The following is a 26649-nucleotide window of genomic DNA, read 5'->3' on the forward strand; positions in this document are numbered from 1 at the left end:
TAGCCAGGAAGGGCTAAAATAAGCTGATGTGGGCACGCTTCATGTAGTAATCATTAGAACTATGACTGCTGCAGCTAGAATGCTGCACGCCGTTCCTGTTGTTAGCTCCTCAATTAAAATATATGTGAAAATGTTAGGAAATCAAGAAATACGAGAAGGGTGAAAGTAAATCTTTCAAGCTAAGAAGAATCAGTGTTATTCCCACAGATATTGTTGCTTGCTTTACTCAAAAAGGTAATGTCTGAATGCTAGAAAGCAATATTTTTTCCCTAGGAGCTAAGTAAACAATTTCTGTCCCTTTCCCAGCCTGGGGCTCAAATGGTACATTCTGTGGTTGGAGATGCTAACCTGAAGGACACCTACCTACCATTAGCCAGCTTATTCTATAACTTTGGTTGTGTATATGGAGAAGTACACTGGGTTTTAGGACTTTAGTTGATACCTTTTTTTTCCCCTACCAATGTAATTTTTCCTCAAAGAGAATGAACGAGATCTCTGACAATCTATTTGTTTATTTGGCAACTAGGGGTTAAAGGATGGGAGAGAGTTAAAAAAGGAGATTTTCTTTAGATTCCTGAGACCTGTGAGTCAGTATGTCCATGAGCAAAGGTTACATAAACTAATAGATTAGACCAAGATTTAGTTGCATAAATACTGTTACTGCATTTCAGTCTGTCACAGAATCAACCCTGCAGATTATTGCAGGCAGAGCTAGCCTGGGGCTTACAGTCCATCTCGCTGGACTGCCTCTGGCACTGGGTACACTTGAAATAGCATTATTGCCTTGCTGTGGGGCTGCTCTGAAATCTGTGTGTACTACTCTATAGGTCTTATTTGTGCAAGCCTTATTTAACATACAGTGCTGTTGCTCTCAGCTTGTGTCGAATTTGGAATGACACTCTGGTATATTGGTTGCATAATAATTTTGCCTCTGTTTCATTTAACCAAGGGTAATGCCTCTTATGAGGGTGGTCCGATATAGCCAGCCACAGGGACTAGATCCAAATCCTCTTTGAATTCCCCCAACTTTCCTGAAGCCTCTGTCCTCTGTCTCTCTTCCTTCCATCATAGTCTCTCCCCAGCATATCCTGGACGAGCCTCCCGGCTCATCTGAGAGAAGTCAGGGAGGCCAGTGTAGGAAGGCTCCTGTTGCACGGGGCAGAAATGGGGATGGGTATGCTGCCCAAGCATATTGTCCAGGGAGAGGGACGCTGGATTAGGAGTGTTGAGTGGGCTGGAGTCAACCCACAGGCTGTGGGGCCAACAGACAAATACATTGTGATAAATGTGGTCTAAATTGTTTGGGAATATTCTAGGTCATATGGGAAAACAAAGCCTTTCTTGGAGCTGCAGAGCTATGTTTTTTCAAAGTGTATCAGGGTCAGAAATTATGCTCCCTGGCTGCAGTACTTTCCTCTTGTACCGTGTTTTCCTTGGTGCTTTCCCGAGCTTCTCGCTGATACCATTTCTTCATTTTACATCTGGGAATTGAGGCATCAAAGTTCAAGTTTTTGTTTAGATGCTTGACTCCCATTAAGTAGAGCTAACTGTCTCTACAGCAGGCTTTGTTCATAGCACTCAGCCCTGGGCACCAGCTAAGATCTAGAAAAAACTCCGATACTTTTGTTTCTATTTGTCATCCAAAGACCAAATCATGTTTTTGAATCACACCGTTTGCAAAAGTAAACTAAAGAGATTTAGTATATACATGAATGTGTTTTTGAAAAGAGTTCAGATCCAAATTTGCAAGAGTGTCTTAGTGGACAAGTCACGTAGGACAGAATTATTGGTAACTTCTCAAAGTGTAATGTTTTGTACTGTTTTTTTTTCTGGGAGCAGGCCCTGGGAGCCCTGCTGGCTTATGTGGTGCGGGCTTGCCTCCCTTCCAGTTGAGAGGAACGGAACAGATGGAAGACTAGCAATGAAATGCAGAGCAAAGCTAAACATGTGATTAAATTCTCAAAAAGGCCAAAGCCCGTATTGCATGAAAGGCAGCTTAAAGCTACCCCAAAACTGGCTTGAAGGGTTGTTTTTTGTGCAATTATTTATTGCTTTTTGCTACTGGATGTTAAGCAACTGTAGAGAACAGAGGAAACATTCTGGTGGTTGTGCATGGGAGGAAATGAGATCTGGGAAAAGAAGAAGTGAGAGCAGAGTGCCCATGTGATAGTCCCTTGATTTAAGATGAGATTTAAGGTTTCACGTCATGAAATCTTTCGTTTATAACAGAACGTGCTTAAAAGAGGGATCTTGTTTGCGTTCTCCATAATCAGCTGTTGTTCTATTCATTTGATAACCAAACAAAAAAATAGTGCTGTGTAAAGATTTGCTAAGTCTTTGAAATATATGAGATTGCTTATATCAGCAGGCTGACTTGTAAACTGCCAAGGCAAAATAAAGGCAAAAGAACTGGTTTGCTTTGTTGAGAAAGCTGCTCTTAAATCCAAGGTGAAAAAGAAAAGAGATGACACAGCTCAAAACCAGCAGTTTTCACAGTACTAAAAAGCCCGACAGCTTTCAAAAAGATTAATTCCGCAAAGAAGAGTACTACATCTATGTTACTCCTTGAAAAAAGTCACATCAGTAGTGTTAGAGCATTATTCCCAAGAAAGATGAATGTAGATGACCTGGCAGATTTCATAATGACTTTATGAAACCAACAGATGAGATAAACCCACACAAATCATCTCCCTTTTCACAGAAAAATAAAATTGCAGAAGAGAGGCTTATTCATGGACCATACTTGCTACAACTGGGCTAACCAGCAGTTATCTTCTCCCAGGCAGAAGCAGCAGAAGTCATCATGATGCTCGTTAGATATAAACACACTAAATGTGTCTGACAGCTATTCTTTTCTAAAAATAGATATATAGCCTCCCCAACGTGGCATATCCTCAATTAGATGTATAAAAATGGCTTTTTCTATTGATCTATCTATCTTCAATATATAATAGTGGAGTCCTTAAAGAGTAAGGCTGTTACTGCTTTTTAACAGTGGCTTTTTATTAGGCTATCATATGCATTGTAGTGCAACTCAGGCAATAAGGATCTCTAGGGGAAGGGTTCAGTCTTAGTTTTTGTACACAGAATGCTCACTGGATTAAATGAATAAACCACCCTTAGAATAGAGACTGGACCTCAGTCTCCTATCCCCATATTGACTAATCACTAGAAAAGATTGCCATGTTCATTCTCACTTTTTACCTAATTCTCAGTGGATCTTCAAGTTGTTAATGCCAAGTGTTGCCTTATGCAGGCTAAAAGTGTTCATGCACACTAGCCCAAGCAGATTGTTCTACAGCAGTCAAGGCCAGGCCAAGTTGGTGTGGTTTTACTCAAACACACCCCGCCACGTATTCACACTTTGCCTTAGTGCTAGTGCTCATCTAACCCTGTGGTGTAAGGTTTTCACTGTGGAGTCTGCTGAGTTCCAGGAGTGGTAGGAGAAGGGGAAGGAATGCAGGAGTAACACAGACTGGTTTACACTTTGGGGAAATGACAATAGAGGTTGGTCGTGATTATGAGGATTATTTGGACATAAATACCTAAACGCTACTTTTTGGGTCTAGTTCTTAGTCAGTACTGGTAAGTCTGAGAATTTGAGAAGAGCTCATTTTTTTAAATAACTCCTGTACGTGAGAAGACGGTCTAGAGTTGCAGATATTTTTAGTAAGTTAAGTATTTATATATAAATGGCATTGCTTTCTTAAGTAGAACATTAATATGTGATCAGATCGATTCTATCTGTAAATTATCTTTGAATTACAGCTGTTGCATGTTTATCTAAAATTTTAATTTGAAGTTTTTGCTTATCTGATAGAATTGCTTTCTTTGTAAAATTCTATGTTAGAAATAATTGTGCTTCTTACATCAAATAGAAGGTGATGGTCAGTTTTATTTTTTCAAAGAGTCTCAGATGCATTTCACTTGCCTCAAGTGTGTGTGAAAACACTTGCTATGCTAACTCCTATACTGGACTGACTGGGATTATTTTGAGTATCCGAGCATAAGCAAAAACTGAAAACCTGGCACTGCGTACAGAATGCAAATTTCAATAGGGGCCAGCAATATCTAGAGTGGAGAGCTTCTGCCTGGTTACAGGCATAGTAAAAGTTAAGTTTGGCTATGGTGCATTAGTTATTATCTCGAAGGCTCCCTCAGACTGGCTAAAGTGCTGTCATTCTTCAGAAACACTCAAAAATACTTTACAATGGAGATATCCAAGACCTGATCCAAATTGATTGTGGCAGATGACATTCAGGCAAATGAGCAGTGTTACCCCCAAGACAGCATGTTCCTGGAGGGCTGCATTATTGTTGTAGACTAGAACATATTCCAGAAATGCATTAAGCTAAAATCGGCCTGGTTGCAGGTGCAGTTTCACTGGCTTAAGTGGTTTTGAATCAACAGACAGCAAATATCAGCCTTCCAGGGTTTGCACACAGAGCCCCCAGACAGAGATGTATGAACAAATTGCAAGCAGCGTTTTTGTGAGTCAGCTCAGAAAGGCACTTCCAGCAGGGCACTCTCCCACCAGGGGCACTTGAACCTGCCTCCTCGAAGAGCACCTCTGCCAGCAGCAGAGCTGGGGAGGTTCAAGGCTGATGGAGGAGTTCAGCAACCGCAGTCTGGGCGGGTCCAAATGGCCCCACCTGGCATGAAAAAGTTACTAGAAATGATAGTAGCCCAGGCAGCACAAGAAAAGGCTGCAGGGTTATAAAAGGGAAGGGGTGAGAGGAGGGCTTCAGTACAAGTTTTCAGGTTTCATATGGAGGAACCAAGAGATCAGGATGGTTTTTCCCCCCCATACCCTCTTCTGAAGATGGGTAGCTGGCCAAAGTGTGGTTAGTGAATTTTAGGTAAGACAAAGGACTTTTGGGCTAGGACCGGGCTGCTTCTCTCTTGAATGTGGAAGCCCTGATTGCCTGGATGGAGGCTGGGGTGACAAAAACTGGCCTGCTGGTCTGACAGCTCCATGCGGTGGTGCCCTTCTTCAGCAGGCAAGCAGAGCTAACTGCCTTTGCTCACATGAGGTGACTCAAAGTCATGGGGCTGGTTGCTTCTGATCTTCAAGCACCCAAATCAGTAAACAGTAATTTTGAACGCTCTTTTCCATGGCTGGGCATAGGACTTCAATTTCATGAAATTAAAAACATTCTCAAATTTTAAACCCTGGGTGGAGTTCTCGGGGAAACATGAATGCTAGTCCAGCTGAGCAACGGTGGCAGAACTGTTCTGCAAAAATCCTGTTGAAAAACAATTTTTCCCTTCTTCCCAAAATAAATTAATCAACATTGTCTGGATTCAGCCTAATGTATCTGTAGGCTGTTGACTTCTCAGTTTCCTTTAACTGTCAACTTTGTTAAAGAAAGATACGGAATAAGTTCTCCAAATTTGAATTTGAGACATCTTTACACCTTTTCTCATTAAATGTAAAATGAAAAAGCTGTATGCCAATCGCATCGTTATGGATGCCCAGATGTGTAACCTGTTGAGGTAAAAGTTGGTCACTAATATCTTTCAGTAAGCACATTTTGATGCTTTTAATGAAAAAAGTCAACCTTGCTGGACATACCAAATCCAGGACAAGAGAGCTATGCAACTTCCTTCTGTAGAGGGTTTAAAGAAAAAGAGAAATGCAATATTATCCTCACATTGTATCCTTTATATGTTCTTGGGACATCATTTGGGCAACTTGGGACCAGTTTGGAAGATGGATTTGACTGGGAGGGTCATACACTGAGTTGTTCCACAGCTAGCCACTGGCACCCATGGAACAATGTTGGAATAACTACAAGTGCCAGGGGTATGTCTTATCATGTCAGCCAAAGGTCTTTTGCTGGAATAAGAAAAGAAGCAAAATGCTGTAGAGTTGTCCTCTCCCTGCAGCACCGTTGCAGTCCTATGCTGCTGGGGGGAGAGCCGCCTGGGCATGATCCTGATAAGGAGCGCTGATAAGAATGCTCTGGAAGAGACGGGTTCAAGGGACTTCTGTTTCCACTCTTGCAGGAAGGCTGCACAAGGTCAGCACAAACAGCTGACTTCAAGTGCCTACGCTGCTTCATTGTTGTAATAAACATGGCAAGTAAAATAAAGCAGCCGGAAAGCTGCTGCTGACCCCTGCATGGCCGTTAACCCCTGAAATGCTTCCTGACCCATAGTCTGGGGGAGCAATCTCTCAGGGAGTGTGTGGGGGGGTGTGTCTTAGGAACAAGGTCTGGAAGCACATAGAAAATGACTGGGTTTGCAGCCCATTTTGAAGACTCGGGGAGCAATCTTCTGTTCCTAAAAGCGCTGGGAGGGGGGGCTTGGTCCCCCTCTCCCAGCTGAGCTAGGCATGATGGGGACTGGGTGAAGACTTGGAAACAAAGTGAGAGTGTGCTGTAAGTGTTTTACAGGAAAGGTATTAGCTCCTTCCTGAACAGAAAGAAAGAGGACTTGAAAGGGTTATTTTCTGATGTTTTGGCATCCTTCTCTCCAACCAGCCTGCCTTGTGTGAAGCTTTAAATGGAGGGGAATAGGCCAGAAAGAAATAAAAGCGGCTCGCAATGCAGAGACAAGGAGTGGTGCTTGGGAGAGGACCGAGTGTAGCAGCTGATAAAGGTGAGTGAAAGAAGAGATTCTTTACAGAAACAGGCCACCATGGATGGGGACAAGACTCCGCTGGCCACATCTGTCCTTGACGTTCCCCAGTGCACCATGGGTCACACCTGGCAGCTGGGAGGGACCTGGATGCCTGTGTCCTCGAAGCAGGGCTACCCTGCCAGGGGAGGATGGGACAGGGGATGCTCAAGAGCAGCACCCTCGGGACCCTGCCAGTGCCCTCGGGTGAGCCCCTACGTCAGGCCGAGTGTGAGGGCATGGTGCTGCCCTCGCCCGTGCGTGCAGCGAGGGCCAGACTGGCCACAGCCTCCTGCAAGCTGGGGATCCCGGGGGGCACAGCAGCACAGTGGTGCAGGTGGGCAGCCGTGAGCCCAGAAGTGCCTGCGCCGGGCGCGGGAGGGAGGCCATGGCGGGAGTGTAGCTGCCAGGGTGTGGGGCTTGTGGGAGGGCAACCGAGGCCACAGCTGCAGGCACCCTGGTGTGTGCTGATACGTACTTTTTTAAAGTCACTTTGGTTCAACTAAGATTTGTTTTCGTAAGCGGAAACAGGTTCTGCAAAATCACTTGCAAGAGAAAATTTGTTCTAAATTGTGTCCTGTCCATGACAAACTAGATAACTATCTGTAGCATACTGCTTTTTCCATGTCTCCCTACTCAGCACGAACAATCTCACTCTTTTCAGTCCACTGGGATGTCCTTGTTCCCAGTCCATGCCTGGGAACTGATGCGTTCTGGGTTTTGGGTTTGGGTTTTTTTTCCCCGATCGCTCTGGATTAGCAGAAGCAACGGGTGTTTCCTACTGGTGATTTCACATTTACGTGAGGGTAGAAATTGAATACATCCCGGATGGCTTGGCCCAGGCGCCCGTTCCCTTGTATACCTTTTACAATTTTCCTTTTTCCCTTACCATTTCTCTCCCTCCCCCTCTGCTCCTCCTCTTCCTGCCCCTCTTTGCCTCCCCTCCCTGTGCTTCCCTGGCGGCATTGCCGGCTCTGCACAGGCCCAGTTTCTCTAATCAGATGAAGCCGCAGGATTATCTCTCTCCCTCCCTCCTAGGCTCCATTTTATTTCCTCTCCAGCCAAGGGGGGAGGCAGGAAGGGGCGTCACATCTAGGCAGAGGAAACCCCATCTCCCAGTCCCCTGCCTTTGATGCTCTCTAGCAATCCCTCCTCCTTCCCCTTATCATATGCTCACCTTAGTGTCAACAGCATCAGGCGGATCAAGGAGCCCAGTTTCTAAAGGAAAGCTGAACTCTTTTGGCTTTCGTTCTCCTCAGATTTCTAAGCATCTGTTTTAAATACCCTCCAAGTAACTTGGACAGGGAAGCTGGATGTGCAAACTCTGAGTAGGGGGAAGGTAAGGACCACGGAAGTCATGTCTTGCCCGTTCTCTCGTCTCCTGTAAGGACACCGAGTCCTCTCCGCTTTGCCAGCAGGTCTTTGGGAGTAACAAAGCAGATGAGGGGAAGGGAGAGGAGCTGCACAGAGACAGACCCAGGCTTCTGTAAGTGCTGTGTTGGCAGCAGGGGGTTGATAGCTGGGCTGAAAAGCCCAGGAAATTGTAGTTTTCTCTTTTACTAAAATGATGGGAACTACGGCTCTGAGCTTTAATTGAATTTAATGTAGTTCTGCAGAAGGTGGTTTTTTTGTGCTGGTGTCTTTCACTTACATGTGTATTTGTCTTTTAGCAAGTGTTTCTAGAATATACTTGTCACTGTTCCTTTGGGGGAGAAAAACCCCCATAATCCCGTTCATCGTGTTCCTCTGCACATCTGCAAGTTTACGAAGATGCTTTTTTATTATCTTTTGTGTGTATGTTGGGTTTTTGATACTAAAAAAAAGAAGAGTAAATTGTATTGCTTTAAATTGTTACCATTTAGTACTAATCTTCCAGAGAATGGTTTCCCTTGTTTTTTCCGCCACGTGTACCACGATTTTTAAATTCCTAAGAAGTTAATATCCAACACTACAGAAAAACTGAGGAATATTTCAGTCCCTTCTGTATATCAGCTTTGCTTTACACTCTTCTTTCCTGGATAAATGATCAATCCCTATTTAGAATGACCGATAAAATTTTCTCTTAAACCGAAACATGTCTTTTCCAAAGTCAAAGATTTGATTTGATTTGGTTTGACTTTTTATTGTCACTAGAGTAAATGTTTTAAATCAGAGTCATTTGTGCATATGTTGTAGCTTATAACCTCCTACGATTAAAAGTAAGAATTTGTGCTGATGCACTTCTGGATTTTAGGGGAAGAGGTTTAAAAGGGAGGAGGAGAGCAAGCAGTAATTTCTGTTTAGAGAACTCTAAGCATGAAAGGTGACTGGAAAGATAACCATTGGATAAATATATTTTGTAAGATGTTGATCTTGTGCATGAATAAGATGAACCATATAAAGATCAAAATCTACATCTTTTCCAATGACTCATGCTTCAAAGTATTCATCTGATACAAAAATATCGGTGTTTTCCTTGCACCAAGATATTGATAAAAGCTTGCAAATAGTTGTTTGCATGTTTAAGGTTAAGCATACGTCTGAATGTTTGCAGGACCTAGATTGCAGTAAGATCCGAGTTCAAAGACCTCTGCATGGAGTCTTTGTGTAAAAGAATTAGGTTTGGGGAAGGTTTCATTTATGAGGGTGGATTAGATGAGTGCTTTATGTTTTCATGTTGTAGCTCAGTTACGCTGTAAAACACTCTTTTCTGATTATAGGGTTTTGTTGATTTTTGCCATCCAGACATTATATCTTAACTGTACTATAGAGAGAGCTGCAATTGCAGTTTAGTTTATCGGACAGTTATCTAGGGCTGCATAAACAACATGAGCAGTAAACTGCATATAGCCTTGTGATGTCTGAACTGGTTTATAATACCAAATGTGATTATTCCCCATTAGATAACCATACCAAATCCACATTTTTCCTTCCATAGTAAACTATACATATTCAAAATACAATTGAAAAATAAGAGTATGAGGCTGGAACAGAATAAAATTGTTATTGGTGATCATTATACTTGTGAAGTTTAATTTTCTTTCTGCTAAGAGCAATGACAAAGGGTAAATTGGAGGTAGCGTTACAACACTCCAGATGAGCAGAGATATTTGCTGTACCAGTGAGATAATGTAACACCTGTCTGCAGGCGGGTTAGTTCTGTGCAGAACAGCAGCAAAATCCTCTTCCTTCTTCAGCAGCTATTCTGGAGATTAAAGAGGCTGAATTCTCCATTCCTTTCCCCTATAGTTAATGTTTTAAAATGAGGATGGAGTGTACTTGACTGCTCCCTTGTATTTGGATATTGCAAGCTGTTACACCATTTGCAGGAGAATGCAGCCTAGGAAAGATGCTTTCAAAGGCTCAGGAACTAGACAGAGAGCTGTTAATGGCATTTATTCATTTTCTGTGTTCTATAAGTATTTTTTTCAGTGAATCAGAAAAAAAAAAAAATCTCATTTTTGTTATCATATGCCATAGTTTTATTGTTGCAAGTGACCCTCAAGTCATTGGGCAATTCTCTTACTTCCTAAAAACATCTTCCTTTGGCAGATGTATGTGATATTTCATTCATAGTCCCAAACCATTCTGGCCCAAGAACAACAGTATAGCATGAATCTCTGATGCTGCAAATGATGCTACACTTTACTTTCCTTGCCAGCCTTTCCTTTCCTTGCCTTTCCTTTCCCCCCCACCCCCCCGCCATTTCCCGTGACCGTGAGCGGCACCGTAGGGTTTGTGAGCACTGGCCTTTTCGTTAATTCTTGCAGTTTCATTGTACAGTAATAAGAGTTTTTTAACTGGTGTAAACTGTAAAGCTGCATGCATATACACTATCATATGTGAAAACACTTCTCTTTGGGCTATTAAAATTGTGCAAGATCTGAAACATCCAAACTCTTAATCGTCTTTTTTTTTCCCTTGGGGGGACGGTGGGGGGTGTTTCAGTGGCAAGAGAGAGATCTTTTCTGTAAAAGGAAAAAGAGGGGGAGAATAAAAATAAATGCTGGAGTACAGTGGTCAGGAATATCTGCATGAGGGATACAATGAGAAGGCAGTGAAGTGAGAGGTACTAAATGAGCCATTCTCTGGTTAAGATCATTTGATGCGATATTTCTTACGGATGCATTGTAACTGTCGAATTAAGCTATGCATATGTATGTTAAGACCTGTCCTTTAGGAGTATCCTCTGATTCCTTAGTGGATGGTGGGAAGAAGGTGGTCTCTTTCCTTTACAAAAGCTGTTAAAGCCCTTCAGAATAAGTTCCACTCAGAGAAATTCTCTTTAGCAACAGGAACCACAAAAAATCACTTTGGGGCTGCTTAGGTACATATACTCAGAACATGGGAATAGGGACAGGCTAACTAAATGAAGTTGACATCAGCCAGGTCTTTGCTAGCATGGTGTTGAGTATGAGCTTTAAGCATGTGAGTTATTTCCAAGTGTCATTTTGCACCAAAAAAGCATTGTAAGAAAGATCCCCTTTAAACTGGCCTGTCCCCGTGTGCATCTTTAAAGTAGTATGTCTTCCAAAATCATGGCTTAACTCTTGCGCAGTGTGGATTTAATACAAAACAGAGAAAGGAGCAGGAGTCTTTCTCCATCTGCAGAATATTTGCTAATTAAGCTTTAGCAAGGGCACACCTGAGTGTGCAAATGAAGGTTAATGGGATTGAGCAGTTGTAAGACCTTCATTTGACTTGCAGAGCTTTACTCTAGTCAACAGTACATAAGACTGACAGAACCCAGTTCATCTGAGCTGAATTGAAAGGTCCAACTTCCTTTTCAGCTCAAACTAAGCAAACCTGACATGGAAATTGGAGAGATGATGAATGCATAAAGCCATCCTAATTCTTCTAAACTGGATTTTTTTTAGATTTTTAAAATTATTTTATTGCTTTCTGCAAAGAATCTGCTGGGAAAGTTCAGTGTTTATGACTGAACAGGGTGGATAAGTACATATTGAAACGTGGTCAAGGAAAAAGATACATCTTTTTTTAGCGGTTTTATTTGGTTCTCAATGGCCTCTAAACTGTGGAAGGGGTGGAGTGCTTTTGTTGATTTAGTAACAAGAAAGTTGCTAAGAGATTGGAAAGAAACTTTTGGAGTTCACTGCCTCCTTCATATGTATCATATGTAGAATACAGGGATCACTTTTGTGGTTCCTTTCAAAAGTCATTCCTGTTTTACCTTGTTTCAGTAAAAGGTACAGGTTCTACTAATCAATTAAACAAATAGTTTAACATTGCAAAATGGTTGCACATTCCAGCTTCTTTTGAGGCTCAGGATCAGAAGCTATATGAAAACTTCTCATTGGCAATGACAGATAAGAGCACAAAATTATGAAAACAATAATAAAAAAAAAAATCATTGAATCACTCAGTTTGGAAGGGACCTTGGGAACTCATCTATTCCAACCTCCTGCTCAAAGCAGAGACAGCTATGAGGTCAGATCAGATTTCTTAGGGTTTTGTCCATTTGGATGGTCAAACCAATGTTTGAAAAGCAAAGAATTCCTGTAACAGAGACTTAATTCTTCATAATCAGTATCTTGTTGCTAGCAGTTAAAGCAGAGTTATCCTTTAGCTGTCCATGTCGTACAGGTGGGATCTTCCTCTACCCTGGTGGTGACAGGAACCTGCGTTATCTTGCAGCTCTTGAGTTGTTCTGAATTTATACCTCAATATTTTGTGTTTCTGACATTATTAAATGTTAATAAGGAAGTAGAGACTTCTGCAGCTCATTTTGTGGTTGAGATTAACCAAGAGGAGGGGAAACTTGCTTGTTTACATAGAGCAGGGTGTAAACATAAGTTCTTGAGGAAGTTCTTAATGTACTCGGATTTGACAAAACATTTGCAAGCTTTGGTCTGCTGCTTTACTGTGTCTTGGTTTTTTTCTCCTTAAGGTCTCTGGTGTCAAACAAGCTTTGGATAGCATCTTGTGAGCATGGGCTCTCCTCTAGCTAAGCTCTAATGTTTTTCTTCTCTCAGTCCTGAGAGAGTAGAGAGATGCTCCCTTTCATCCCTTTCAGCTGTTTTCTGAAAACTATAGATAATCGTTCCCCACATAGGTCTGATTAGACCACAGAATAATTGGGACAGTTGCTTTTTTGAGAGAAAGACACCACACTTTGACATAATAACTGTTATTTATGATGAAATATCAAGTTTGAAAAAGAAACTTGTTCTTCCTAGTTCCTCCCATATTCTTTGTTTATATAGTTTCAAAGCTAGCTTATACTACAGTCGGACAATGGGAACTTTTAGCAACGCTATGAAACACGATTAGATAGTCTTCTTTTTAGTCCTTTTCAATACTCACTTGACTATAAGTGTGTAGCACTATTTATCCCTCTGGATAGAGATTGCCAGTTCCTTTCCAGCTTAAAGATATATACAAGACAGCTTGCAATGTGAACCGAAGACTTAAATTTGTCACGGAATCTCTCTGCCAGAGAGATTTTAATGAAAAGTTCATCATAGCAAATAAAAGCTTGTAAGTGAATGCAGCACTGCAGGACAACATGGTCTGCAGTTGTGACAGCTCTGCATATAAAGGTATAATGAATCCACTTATGATAAATCATCGCTACTGAATATACCATGCATATATAATATGCATGTTATTGGCATTCATATCATATATACAATATATACATATGACACCTAATTTGAAAAATTCTGTTAACACTGGGTTTATGTATTTGAAATCCTTAAGATTACTCACCCTCACTTGATGCTGGGAAGCTGGAGGAGGGAGTGCTTTAAACAGATGCTTCTGACCCTGCGTGGATAGGGTCTGAACTTTACCAGTAAGATGAGTTTTCTGCAAGTGCAACAAGAATTTCACATAGAGATGCTCTGTTTATTTCTTTCAAACCAAATATTGCAAAAGAAGGGCCAGAATACATTCTTCTCAATGCCTTATATTTAATATCTGTCACTCTGGGATTTCAGAGTGCTCTGCAATCATGAATTAAGCCTTTAAACACCTACATCAGGGACTTCTGCATCTAATCCCTGAGTCACAGATGAGTAAACTGAGTCACAAAGTGAATGACTTGCTCAAGGTCATACAGTATGTCACTGAGCACAGACAGAATTAGAAGGCAATTGTTTCCTCTTTCTAATTACTGAGCAATTGTTTTTTTATAATCTAAAAGTCAGTGTTCTGTCAGTCTGCAATCTAGAAGTCAGTCTTTTCTCTACCACTGCTGAGAGCACTTCTGGAGGTAGATGGATTGATTGCCTTTTTAAATCTTTCTTTTCTCTAATATTGTGTGTACAGTTCATAAACACTGTCATTTGAATAAAGAATTAAAGGGGGGGTTGTAGCCCGTGTGTAGTGTTCAATCACAGGGAAAAATAAGGGAACAAGAAATGAGGGTAACGACTAGGTCTTGCTAGATAAGTTGCCAGGTTTTTTTAGGCAGGAAAGAGATTTAACTATTACATGTAGAAGAAGAATGAACCATCTTTGATTGTTTTGGTGAGGCATCTTTCAATCTGTAAATATTGTCTTCCTTTATCCTAACAGAGATGTTTGGAGAGCTTCAGATTACTGTTACTTTTGTTTAGGACACCATTATTCCTGTTTGATGCCGCTATAGGAATTGCCAGCCTCCTACTAAGGATGATACGTGAACATGAAAAGCCGCTGTACTTGCGGCTATATCTAGTCAGTATTTTTAAGGCAGATTTGAGCTTGCTTTGTTTGCCACCAGAACTAGTTATAAAGCTTTGGTCTCTGTCGGCATAACACCGAGCCCAAGTGAGTGAGTTTTTCTGGGAGGCTAGGCGTGTTAGACGGAGGCGCAGCTCAGCTCTTTGGCCACTCCTTCCAGTCAGCCCAGAGCACATGCACACTAACTGTCCGTCGACTCGCGCAGGTTGTGTGACAGAGCTTTAGGTGTCAGGTGCACGTTCACTTGTCAGGGTGGAGTATCTCATTGCCCTCATGTTCAAAAGTAACTAACTACAGTGCTGAATCCTGAAGTTAAAGCTAGGATATCCCTAGGGCAGGGGGGCTAAGCCAAGCTGAGTTCCTATCTTCCCTCTAACTGTTGCTATTAAGCTTTCAAGCCAACAGCAAAAATGATGATTTGAATATTTTCTTCTAAAACACATGAATTTACAAGTAAATATTTAATCACTTAGCCAGTTTGGGTGGAGTTTGTTGGACGTGCAAACTGCTGGCCTCTTGTGAAGATTGCATTAATATGTAGCTGCACTCCCTTGCTGTGAGATTGGAAGCAGGCGGTAAGCGGGCTTTTGCTTTTCTGTATTTTTTTAAGTGCACGATGCTTCTGCGGGCATCTGTGATTCACACAGTTTGCAGGCTTGGGCCTCTGATGGGTAGAAGAGGCTTACTGAGCAAGCTATGGCCAGGTGTTTTGGCAGAGTTCCAGATCAGTGGGTTTGCTTTGGGGGTAGTCTGTTCAGGACTGACGAGCAGACCCAAAAAGGGAGCTCTGAGGAGCATGAGTCGTTCAATACCAGACTGACCCTGTCCCCTCCAAACTGGTACGTGTGATGGAATAAGATTTGATCCTCTGCTGTGAAGAGGAAAAGGTTCACTATTGTCTGTCTCTCTGAAATAAATCCAAATGTAGATAGGTCACTGCAAATTTTATGCATTAAAGATTAATTCCTAAAGAAATTATTAAATGTTTTTCTCACAGGACTTTAGTACTGCCAGTGGATACCAGTAGCTAGCAATTCTTACCAGCATAAACCTGGCAGGTGAATTAACAGTTTCATTTTGCATAATTCTGTTCTGCTTAAACCAGAAAGGCAATTATATTAATGTACCACTTCTGTAGGCACACACTGTTCACTGTAAGCATGATTCTAGGTCAGTGTTGCCTGCTGTCATAATATTTGATGATTTTTTTTTTTAAAGCCCAAGCTGCTGAAAACAGCTGATTACATGACCATATCAGCATATTTCATTTATAATGAAAAAGTTTTAAGTCTTCTGACTGAAGAGACAAGCTTTAAAGAAGTGAGCTGCCAAGTACTAACAGTGAGCATCAAATATGGCTGTACAATATCTCATATTTTAGCTCTGTTGGGTATATTTTAGGGCAGCTTGTATGCTGAGGTAGGTCTATGTGCACATGGAGACATAGTGGGAGTAATGTTTTGCTTATGAATTTCTTCTAAAAAAAGATCAAAATCCTAAGAGATCTTTGAAGTTGTTTCTGGGACAGATGATTAAATAAAGAAAGGTGGCGAAGAGGACGCATAGTTGCACAGTGCATCATGTGGTGGTGTCAGGACTACATCCCAACACATGCCTCCCTTGTGATAGAGTGCACCCCTCTCTGGTTTCCCAATAATTTATTTACGGCCCTGTGTGAATTCTGCTTCCTGGGAATTCAACTGAAGTTGTCATTAAAATAGCCTCCTTTGGTTCATCCTTCTCAGGCTCTTCTCCCGTTTTAGCCTTCTTCATTTTAGAAGTTAGAGTTCCCAGCTCTTCTTTCCTGGCTCAGACTCTACCAGGGCTGTGGGCTGCCCCTGCTGTTTCTTAAAAGTGAATGCTCATCCTCTTGCATGATTTTTCTTATGCTGTTGGGATAATTGTGGACACAATGGCCTTGTCATTCTGCCTTGAGGTGAACGTATCAGCAAATGTTTGAATCTATTCACTTTCTGACATGGCAACTATTTTATTATCCCCTGGTGAGGTCACTGGTGACGAGGCTACCCATGGTAGCTTCCGTGTTTGGGGGAAGAGGTCTCTGCTTGGGTCCTCAGTAAGGAGGGAGCTGAGGTTCATTAATACTCATTAATACTCATAAAAGGGGACTCTTTCCTTTTCATCTTGTTGCCAATCAATGCAGACAGATGTCTGTCCAGTGTGCTCAGCTTCAGATGGGGAAAAGACAAAGTCTTTTAGAAAAGCCTCATAGACAAAGTGATAGTTAACAGAAACAAAAGAAAAACTGTGACTAGTCAGCTTACATGTACGTAAAACACACACGACCTATGCTTTTGCTGTGCTGCGCACTGCGTGTCATAACTCTTCTGCTCTCATGTTTTCTAGCCTATCAAATGTATTCCTCTTCCTACAAGTGAATTATGGTCCCCGTGACATGCACCACTGTCACCAGTGCTTCTAGTAGTGCAGAACCGAAAAATAATCCCATTCATTCGCATACACAGTATGCGCTTGTCTGTTGTGTGCATCTGACGGTATTTGTTGATGCCCAGATCAGTCTGTCCTCTAGATCTGTCTGATACTTGGAAATATAAGATGACCCAAAATATTTACAAGAGAGCATTAGCAGATTGAACTGAACGACGCATAGTTAATTTATAATGCTATTCCAAAATGGAAAGCCTAAAGGAAGACGATGGATTAAAGGTTAAGTAATTGGGGTCTCAACCTGCTTCTATATTAATCTAGTTGCATCGATGTAGTTGTATTTACAGAATTTAAAGAAATTCCTTGAAATTCCCTGGTGAGTAATACCTTTTCCCCTATTGTAACTCCTCTATTTCTTCCTTTCTCTTATACCTCACCAAAATAAAATAACAATTAAAACCACCAAAAAACCCCTAATCCCAGACACTTGAATCTCTAAGCTTTTTACTGTGGCTAATCCTGTTTTGCCAATGCCTTTCAAGTGGTTTGACTCCCCTCACCCAACAGTAGATGTTAGTAATTACTGTTAATGGACTGTTTCTTTCAGGGGAGTCTAGTTAGGGAGAGGCCATCAGGTCTCATAATATTAGCCTGTCAATCTTTGTGTAAGTGCAAAACAGATCTTTCTTATCTTGTGCAAGTTACCGGTAAGTCACAATCTGGGCAAGCAGGGACAAATTTTTAGACATGACCATACTCTATTTTTTCAATTTTGGTGGTATGAGCCTCTTTAGAATGAGTACAGCATTAAAAGAAATTGATGTCATATTAGATGATGTTCCTTTTTATGTCATTTTACCATGGTAAACATCTGTCTTAGAAGGTCAGTGGTAGATGCCAATAAGGAAGACACATTGCTTAAAATACCAGGCCTGAAGAGAGAACAGCGTGAATATACTGCATTGCTTCTGGTACCCAAGGTAACTTGGCTGTTTAGGCAGAAATTTAGTTATTTCTGGGTGTGCTGTCTTGTGTCCCAGGCAGGTGTCAGCAGTGTTTATGGCTAAGTGACAGCTGCCCCTTAGGTTAGAATTAAAGTCCTGTCATTTTAACCATAAACTGCTCTTGCTTTTTCGAATTTATAACCATGGTGTTTGTAATAAGATTAAATAGAGTTAAGAACCTACATATAGCAGCCTTCTATTCGAGTAAGTCTCGTAAGTTAATTAAAATCACACTATTCTCCTTTGCATAAAACATACATGTGTTTGTCCTGGAGTTTGGTGCTACTGCAGAAGTTCTGTGTTTGTCTTACGAAGCTGATTACGGTACAGGTTACCAAGTGCTGATGCACAGCGGGGCCAGAATGATGCTAATGAAGGAGCGAATTCTGGGCAAGGACCTTGCAACCCCCTAATGCCGCATGTCTTCTCAAAAAGTGCTGGTGTTCGCCATGGAGGGTCCTGGTCAGTACCCGAGATTAACAGTTATCATCCAAAAATGTTGGTGTGGATCAAATCACCTAACTCTTCCAAACTCCACACTTGCATATGAATGCTCTCACCTTTGAAACTGGCTCTTTTATCACTTATTTTGCAGTCAGATGCTGGTTTTGAAAGCATAAAATGAAGTATATGAAGAAAAAAAAAAATTTTTTTTTTGATTGTATGACCAGCAAAGTGAAGAAGGGTGAAACAGCCTGTACTCACTATTACAAGTCTTGTTGATTTGTGGGTTGACCATCACAGTTACATAAAGCAAAAATAAACTGTGGAAAACTTATAGAAATAAGTCTCTGGCATTGCATATATTTTTCTAGTAAATTGTATTAAATTATAAATGAAATTTCTCTTTGTCTCTTCCTTAATTCTGCAACTAACTTGTACTGTTTAATGTGTTAGGCGATTCATACTGCATCACAATATGTTTAGTTACTGTAGTAACAGAGTACTTTTGAAAGAGCATCGGCAGTGTCGTGCAACTTGCTAAGTTATGGTGCAGATTTTTGCTTGAGACAGTACTCAAAATAAAAAATCTTTCCTGGGATAAAGGATCCAGCAGCTGTGTTACTTTTATGGCATTTTGTAGTTTCTTTCTTTGCTTGTGGGAGGAAATGCAAGCATGGCTGGATTTCTTTTGTTATTAACACATCGTCTTACGTTAATATCCCATGTTACTATCCTCGTTATGAAAGCTGTGATTTGTTTTGTGGATGTCTTGTTTATCATATTACTCTCTTGAAGCCTGCCAATGCAGGGAAGAAAGCAATCACTAGCAAATACATAATGCAGGAGCTAAATATGATCATACTGAAATATTATGTGGTATTATATATTACATGAAAGCTTGCTCTATATATTGACATGATTGTAAGGAATTATTCCACTTTATATCCACTTGTGTTTGTTGTCAAAATTGTAATTAAAAGCACATGCATGGAATACAAAAATAGTGAAAAATTTTAGAATCATAGTTAATTTACCAGTGAATGTCTTTCAATTGATAACATACATGATATTTAATATTCTGAGACTAAATTTACTAGTGCATTAAATAGGTCGCAACTTTAATCATAAGTCATAGCAAAATACACATTTGTTGCTTTAAAGTAGTTCAGTGGAATTAGTGAAAGCAGCCTAGATCCCCTCATAAGCTATCTGAAGCTAAGCCAAAAATAGTGGATGTTAATTCAATTTCTATCCTAATCCTTTCTCTGCTTGTCTAACAATTTTCTGTATATTCATAGCAGGGTATCTGCCTCAAAGTTCATGCTTTCTTGTTTGTGTATTCTGGTGCACATTTCCTTTGAATTTCCAAACGAAAATCTCCCACATCAACTCAGAATCTACAATAGGTATTTTTGAATAAAATTACTTTCCTATAATTTATGTATTTACTTTTTAAAAAGCAAAGTTAAGTAAAGCAGCCTTCTCCGCCCAACACGTGCAAAAAAGTTGGGTCCCTAAATACCCACTAAGTCAGCTGTGTTTGTAGCCATGTTTCATGTGGGTAATCCATTCCTGATTAGCTGGTTCACAAAATACAGTGGCATTGCATGACTGTGAAATTAGAGAGGTTCCATGTTTTGGGGTTGGGGGTTTTTTTTTGTTGCTTTTTTAAGAAGTTTGTCACACCATTCTCGGTACCCACCGCCAGCCCCTCCCTGGTGTCTGTGTTGGTACAACCACCCAGCCACTTCTGCTTCCTGCCCCTTCTCAGAAGTCCTCAGCTGGGTGCAGTCTGCCAGGGCTCACGTGGGAAGCACGGCACCTCTGGCGTCTGCACATGCAGTCCTGTCTCTTCCGTAGGGATGTATCTGTACATGTAAGAATTTTTGTGTACCCTGGGGAATCAGTGCCAGCATTGCACGTGTGACACGTAGAGCTTGGGAAGGCGGATACGGGATTACATGCCGTTTCCAAAGTCTTAGGAAGAAGGGGACCGCACATGCAGATTTGCTCTGGGTTTACGCCACTAGTAAGTTTGTGTTTCTGCAGAGGGGAGTGATCTTCTGTTTCCTTGCTGTGCTGACATTAGTGATCGCTGTGGCTGGATCGATGACCTGATATAGTGAGAGCTAAGCCAGTTTAAAAAAAAAAAAAGAAAAATTAGGGTCAGCAGGCTGATGTGGCTTGCGGCACAGCTGCATGCCCACTTATGCTGCTATGAAATGCTGTGGCAACATTTGGCTGCAGCAGAGGTGAGGAAAGGCCAGGTCTACCAGACATCGATTCGTTCCGCAGCCGTCACCCTCCACGCAGAGCTCCACGTGCGCAAGTCTGGCTCAGGGCCCTGCCTCTGCCAGGTGGGCAAAATGTGCCGGTTGTGTAAGGGCTCACAGGTCTTTCCGGAGTGGGGAAAAGCAGCAGGGAATGGAAGGAGAAAGCAACAGGTGGCCTATAAATGGGGAAGTGTTCGGGCTGTCCGGGAAAATGTAACTTTGGATTTCAACACAGCGGGAAAGTGTATTATTCTAAGGGAAGCTGATTCATCTTGTTTGTGTGGGGCTTTGTTTTCTTTTTTACTGTTTTTTTTCCCCATCCTTAACTATGTCCTCAAGTATCAGGTGAGATGCTGTTTTACCTAACTGGTAATTGTTCCCATTGTTTTGAACGTCCAAAAGTCTTAGAATAATTGTTGCAATTGTGCTAGCATGGAACACGGGTCCATCTGAGCAAAGATGTTCAAATGCTGTTGATAGTTGCTGGTTACAATGCTATATATGTGTTTGTACATGTAATATATGGCCACGTTTGGTCTCAATTTCAGCTGCAGTTGGAGTCTATGTGGGTGGGGCAAAACCAAATTTCTTCAGAGTTCTCTTTGAAGGTTTCATTGCAAACATCACACTGGATGTTGTTTTCAGCGAGGTCTGAAACTCTTTGGACTGTTTCATTCACCTGAATGTGTTTCTTCACATTCAGGTGATGAATCAATCTCAAATTGCATCACTTCTTCCACTTACAGAGGTTTCTGCAGCAATGCTACATAAAGCACATAAAGCAAGCAAATAGAGGTCTTGGTATTTGTGTATATATACATATTTGAAGCTTGTAAACTTTGTGAGAATTTACACTGCCTTATATCATCTGTAACAGGTTATGTTTGAAGCGTCCTTTCACCTGAGACTCAATATTTGTGACTGAGGATTTCCATTAGTAAATGTTGTTTCATCCCAGTGTCTGTGAGAGCCCTTGCAGGTATTATCTTTTAAAGAGATTAAATGCAAGGTCTTCACCTTGCAGACAGCTATGCTCTGGTGTTTAATCCTATTGACTCCTTTGAACTCTATGTGGCAGACTATACCCATATGGTAAGTGGCTGCAGGATAGATTACATGCTGGAGGAGATGAGTGAAGTTTTCTTAAAACTGTCACTTTCCCCGTTCTTGCTTCTCTTCTAAGTGTCGAGTGAGATTTTGTGAGGGCTTTTGAAAAACAGGCAGAAACACATTGATGGCCAGCCTGGCAAGAAGTGGTTGCTTTTGACTGCAGCTGCACCCAGCAGTGCCTCTAACCCAGGAATCTGAAACGCCATTCCTGGAAGAAAAGATGCTTTTGTGTTGTCCTTAGATGCCACCAGTGGAGTCCCACAGGCCGGAGAGGCTGCGTGGCATACAGAGCAGGCTTGGTGCGGGTGGAGCCCGTCATGAGTTTAACTTCTAACTAAACAAGCACATATGAAGAAGGGGAAACTGCCTTTTTTTCTGCATACAGTCCAAATTTGAGCGAACCCTAATGCTAGAGGATATTGCTGCCAATTGCAAGTCCCTACTACACAGCCCACAATGAGAAGCTTCTCAAAGAAGTAATTGCAAATATTGTTATTTTTTAATGTTGTCTTGCCCAATTTAATTTCATTATGGAAAACAGCCAATGCAAGTGGATATCAGGTGATGGGAAAATTGCAACCTGAACTATTAGCTTGCCAAAGTTAACAAAAATGGAATTACAAGCACTGATAGCTGTCTGGATCAGCAGCAGAGCTCTCGGTTTGTGGATGGAGCAAAAGGCGTGCTCTTTATCAGTTATATGGTGGATGACTCTCTCAGCCTGTAAATGTCATATTAAAAGGATCATATATTAAAAGCTTCTCACTGAGAGGTTTGAATGTGAGCCCTCGCAGCCTGGTCTCTTGTGTGTTGAGTAAACTTTCCTGTTACATTTACAGACTGCTTTTGTCCACCATGTGTACCTACCTTTCTTGTTCTACACGTTCATTTTTATTTCAGCGATACGGTTCCCAAGAAATTGTGGAGGTTTCTTTAGAGTCCTGCTAGGGAGGCAGAGTGTATAGCGTGCATCTGAGGGAAAGTTCTCTAAAATGAGAACTTGTGGCTTCTACTATACTTCTGCACGACAAATTACCCTGTAGTACGTGACTTGGAAGCAATGAATAAATGCTCTTGATTTTGCTGTTCAACAGAAAGGGTTCTTTTAGGAAGGAGATATATTTATATGTATGTGTGTAGATAGATATAGATGTATGAGCATATTAAAATAACTTAGTTACACAAATGTTGAAAGACCTCTGTGACACCAAGGGAATGTGAATAGTCAGTCAGTGGAAGACCTGATTCAATCAACAAAAATAGATCACTAAATCTGGTTAGATTCAAAATCTTCAATTACAACTTCTTTTAGATGTGGAAGTGCTAACATAAATGTTAACAACATAGAGGATACTATACCAACCAGTAGAAACAAGTGTTTTCTAACAATAGAAGTGATGGAGTGCACTGAAAAAAAGGACAGAAGAACAACAATACTTTGTTTTAAGATCTTCTTGGGGTTTTTTTTACCCTGCTGCTAGTGCAGTGAGTATCTACCTTCCACAGGCAGTGTGAACTTGTGGATTCCCAAGGGTGATTAGCACAAGAAGCCCAGGCCATGCACTGAAGCATGTACCCTTAACAGCCTCTGTGCTGGGATGCAGACTTTCCATCCAGCTCAGCAGTTCCTAGGGGAGTTTCGCCTCCAGCCTTTCACTGGATCCCTCTTTGCTGCCACCTCCTATCGTGCCAGTGGTGAGCACAAGCCAGAAAGCCCAGTGACCCTGTCGTGGGCCAGCTGGGTATCTTCGCCCATGCTGCCCAGCATTACTTGTTCTGGGAACACTAGCACCGACTCCACACAGGCCTGGCGGAGCTCATTTCCTTGGATTTCACGTCATGTCTCCTCTGCCACAAGTGGTGAAAACAGTTTTGTCCACATCTACTGTACATTTGTGTGAACTCTGGCCAAACAGTTGACTAAAATAGTGATCTTCTTGTGAAATGAAATCCAAAGAAGCTTATTAGTAAGGGTAGGGGAAAAAGGGAGAACATGTTCCGTTGTTGAGGCTTTGTTAATGCTTGAAAGCTCCAGCAGTGATTGGATAACTTCTGAAATGACAGCGTCAAGAGACTAAAAACTGAACAGTTTTTTGTTTTGACAATACAGTTAACATTGTTGGCTTAATGAACACCGTGGCGAAAAGCTATCTTGTTTAAAAATACTTCTGTCTTTGCTTTCGTTATGTGACATCTCTGGATGTTCCAAAAATGGCTCCAGCAAATTCAGGGGAGATGATACTTGGCAATGTTGAGATTGTTACTGTTAAAAGCTAGAAACCAAGAAGAAACTTTCTTCCCTTTGTGTTTTATGAAATGGAAAAAAATGGAATTTCAATAAATCCTGAATCTAATTCAGGGAAAAACCCTTTGTGGAAACTGAAAATGGAAACTGGCCAGTCTGAGTACACAGAGACTACAGTATAGTGCTTTTTTAAAAGTATTTGTGAACTGTGAAAAGTAAGAAGCCCAGGCAGAAGGCCAATAGAGATTATAGTTTCCAGTGCATGTATTTCCTTCTTAAATTGCTTCTTTTTCTTCTCCACTATTTCTTGCAGATATCTCTTTTTTGCCATGTCAGCTGACAGCCACCAGCTCCACACTCATTCCTACCAGGATGTACTAAGTTCTACTTGTCACGATCTCTTGAATGTCAACAGTCACCCCCTGTCGAAGAGCTCCTCAAGTCTGGCCTGTAGTGGTCAATCAGCTTTAGAGGAGAGGCAAAGCTACAAACAGGAGCTGAAGAAAAGCCACAGCAGCACCATCTGCCATACCCTGGGAAATGAGGGTGATGCCAGGAGAGTGCCGAGTCCTGAATGGTCCTTCTCACGGCCTGGGATGATGGGACTTGGACCAGTGGTCCAAACCATAAGCGATCAGTCAGCTGATGACAATTCACAGAGCAGAACTAAGACTACAAACCATTTTCTTATCGCTGAACAGTCCCCAGCATCCTGGGAAGCGGGGGACACTAAGATGTGTGTAAAGAGCAACACTGTTGAGAATGTTTCTTCAGGCTGCATTGTGCACCAGCGAAGCACGTGTGAAATGGAAGAACCAGGAACTGCCCTTCAGAGAAGCTACTCAGACCTAACTCGCAGTGGCAAACAGCAGACTTATGTCACACACATAGAAACCAGTGCTACTCATTCCAGCCTAAGCTCTTCTAGCTGCAGGCATGGTCCACCAGTGGCTAGGACGTCTTTCCAAACACAGAGATACGGGTCAGAAACGAATGAAAATACATGTCAATATCAAAACCTTGTGACTCATCTTCCAGTTCTATCTAGAGACCAAAAAGTACCCACAAATAGCTTTGACAGCAGTGGTATTCCACGTAATACTACTGTTTACACAGATCCTGGAACGTTTCACACTGCTGTGCTAGGACCCCACACACCTGGAAATGGTTTCTCAGACAGGACGATGTTCAGTCAGGCCACTGGGATTATTCATGGTGGTCTGACTTTCGGTAATATTCCAAACTCTGCATACTCACCCATGGTGATGACAGTTCATAACAGTTCTGCAGGGCCCTGTAATATAAGGCAGGACCCTTGTACGAAAGTAGATGCCACCGTCCCTGCCTATTGCCATTCTTTGCCCATACCATCTATACAACTTGTTCCGCGGTTGGTATGCTCAGTTAGCGAGTCGGGAGAGGGGCAGGCAGCGCCTGGCTATTTTCATTCCTTTTCTACTTCAGACATTCTGACATATCCTAAGCTGGTGTCTTCAGTAAGTGAATCGGGCCTGGATGCCAAGAGAGTCCTGAAGTGCTGTAGCATTCCTGCAGAACAACCGCCGCACGCTCAAGACTGTGCTCAGCGGGAGAGAGCTCCTCCAGAAACAAAGGCTGCCTCTGTCGCCCTTAGAAGCCAGCAAGGTGCAGACGTGGTAATGACCACTAAGGATATGTGGACTATGACCTCTATGAATGATTTAACCAAAGGACTGAAACCAGCTCTTGAGCGTAGAGATGCCGAGGTACAAACTCTTCCAACCATGGAATGCAAATCTGTGGCAACAAGCCCAGCAGCTGCAGCAGAAGGCCACTCGCATGTGTTCCCAGAGGTGAACCTAGAGCAAGACTTGGAGGCCCCCAAATCTCCAGTACGTGAAGTGAGATGGGATGACGAAGGAATGACATGGGAAGTGTATGGGGCATCTGTGGATCCAGAAGTCCTTGGGTTAGCCATTCAAAAACATCTTGAGATTCAAATACAACAATTCCATACAGAGCCTGCTCATCTGGCTGGGAAAAGTAATGAGGAGCCATCTTCTGATAAAATGGGGAAAAAAAGGCCATTCAGAACAATGATGCATTCCCTGAGGTATCCGAGCTGTTGTGCTCGTTCCAGTACTGCAGTGGAGTGAGCACAGCTGTGGGACAGCTGTGTTGCTTTTAAAGTGTAAATAAATGCTGACTCTTATGTGTTAGCACAGTACATGTGGACAATCCACTGCAGGATAAGTGGGAAAAGTTCAGTGACCATCAAATACGCACCAAAGCAAGGAAAAACCCGTGGCTGGGCCATATAACAGAGGACATGAGGTTGTAGCTACATCATGCCATCTGAATGCTTTACTGTATTTAATGTAGCACTGTTTTAGTCTTCTATGTTAGTTTTAAATCATATTGTAAGGAATGAGACTTCTTTTCTAAATGATGCATCTTTTTAAAATGATGATGATTTTTTTCTGTATTTTAATAATTTATGGTTAGAAAACTAAGTTAGAAAACGATGCTTTAATCCATGTTCTTAGCATTCAATCCTACTCCTATAAATTGTTTTGGGAGCTACTTTGCTGTTAATTTATAATAATGCTACTGTAAACCCACTTTGACAGTAGACAAAATGACAAACTAGTGTAATGCTATATGACAAAGAATTGTAACTTTTGCTACATAAGTCTGTGAAGTGATTTCGATATTGCTAGTCTGAACTCTTCCCTTTGCGAGCTGATGCTCCTGCAACTTTCAAATTAGTTTGTAGTTATCATGAATTACACTCTAAATATCCAGAACTGATGTTTACCGAGTGTTTGACACAAATGTACGGTATTACCAACGATGACTCATGTAATGTGAGTTACTTATTGAAAGCTGTTCAGATTAG

At 41.7% G+C, this 26649-nt stretch overlaps 1 protein-coding gene across 1 annotated transcript; it reads left to right on the top strand.

The window, feature by feature from the left end:
• The first annotated feature begins 19776 nt into the window (after nucleotides 1–19776).
• GPRIN2 (G protein regulated inducer of neurite outgrowth 2) lies at nucleotides 19777–26278 on the top strand. Its single transcript, XM_075154322.1, has 2 exons — nucleotides 19777–20500; nucleotides 24085–26278. The coding sequence occupies exon 2, from the start codon at nucleotides 24101–24103 to the stop codon at nucleotides 25904–25906; it is 1806 nt and encodes a 601-aa protein (XP_075010423.1). The 5' UTR covers nucleotides 19777–20500; nucleotides 24085–24100; the 3' UTR covers nucleotides 25907–26278.
• Nucleotides 26279–26649: the final 371 nt, after the last annotated feature.

The sequence above is a fragment of the Calonectris borealis genome, chromosome 7, assembly GCF_964195595.1.
Source record: "Calonectris borealis chromosome 7, bCalBor7.hap1.2, whole genome shotgun sequence".
Taxonomy (NCBI): domain Eukaryota; kingdom Metazoa; phylum Chordata; class Aves; order Procellariiformes; family Procellariidae; genus Calonectris; species Calonectris borealis.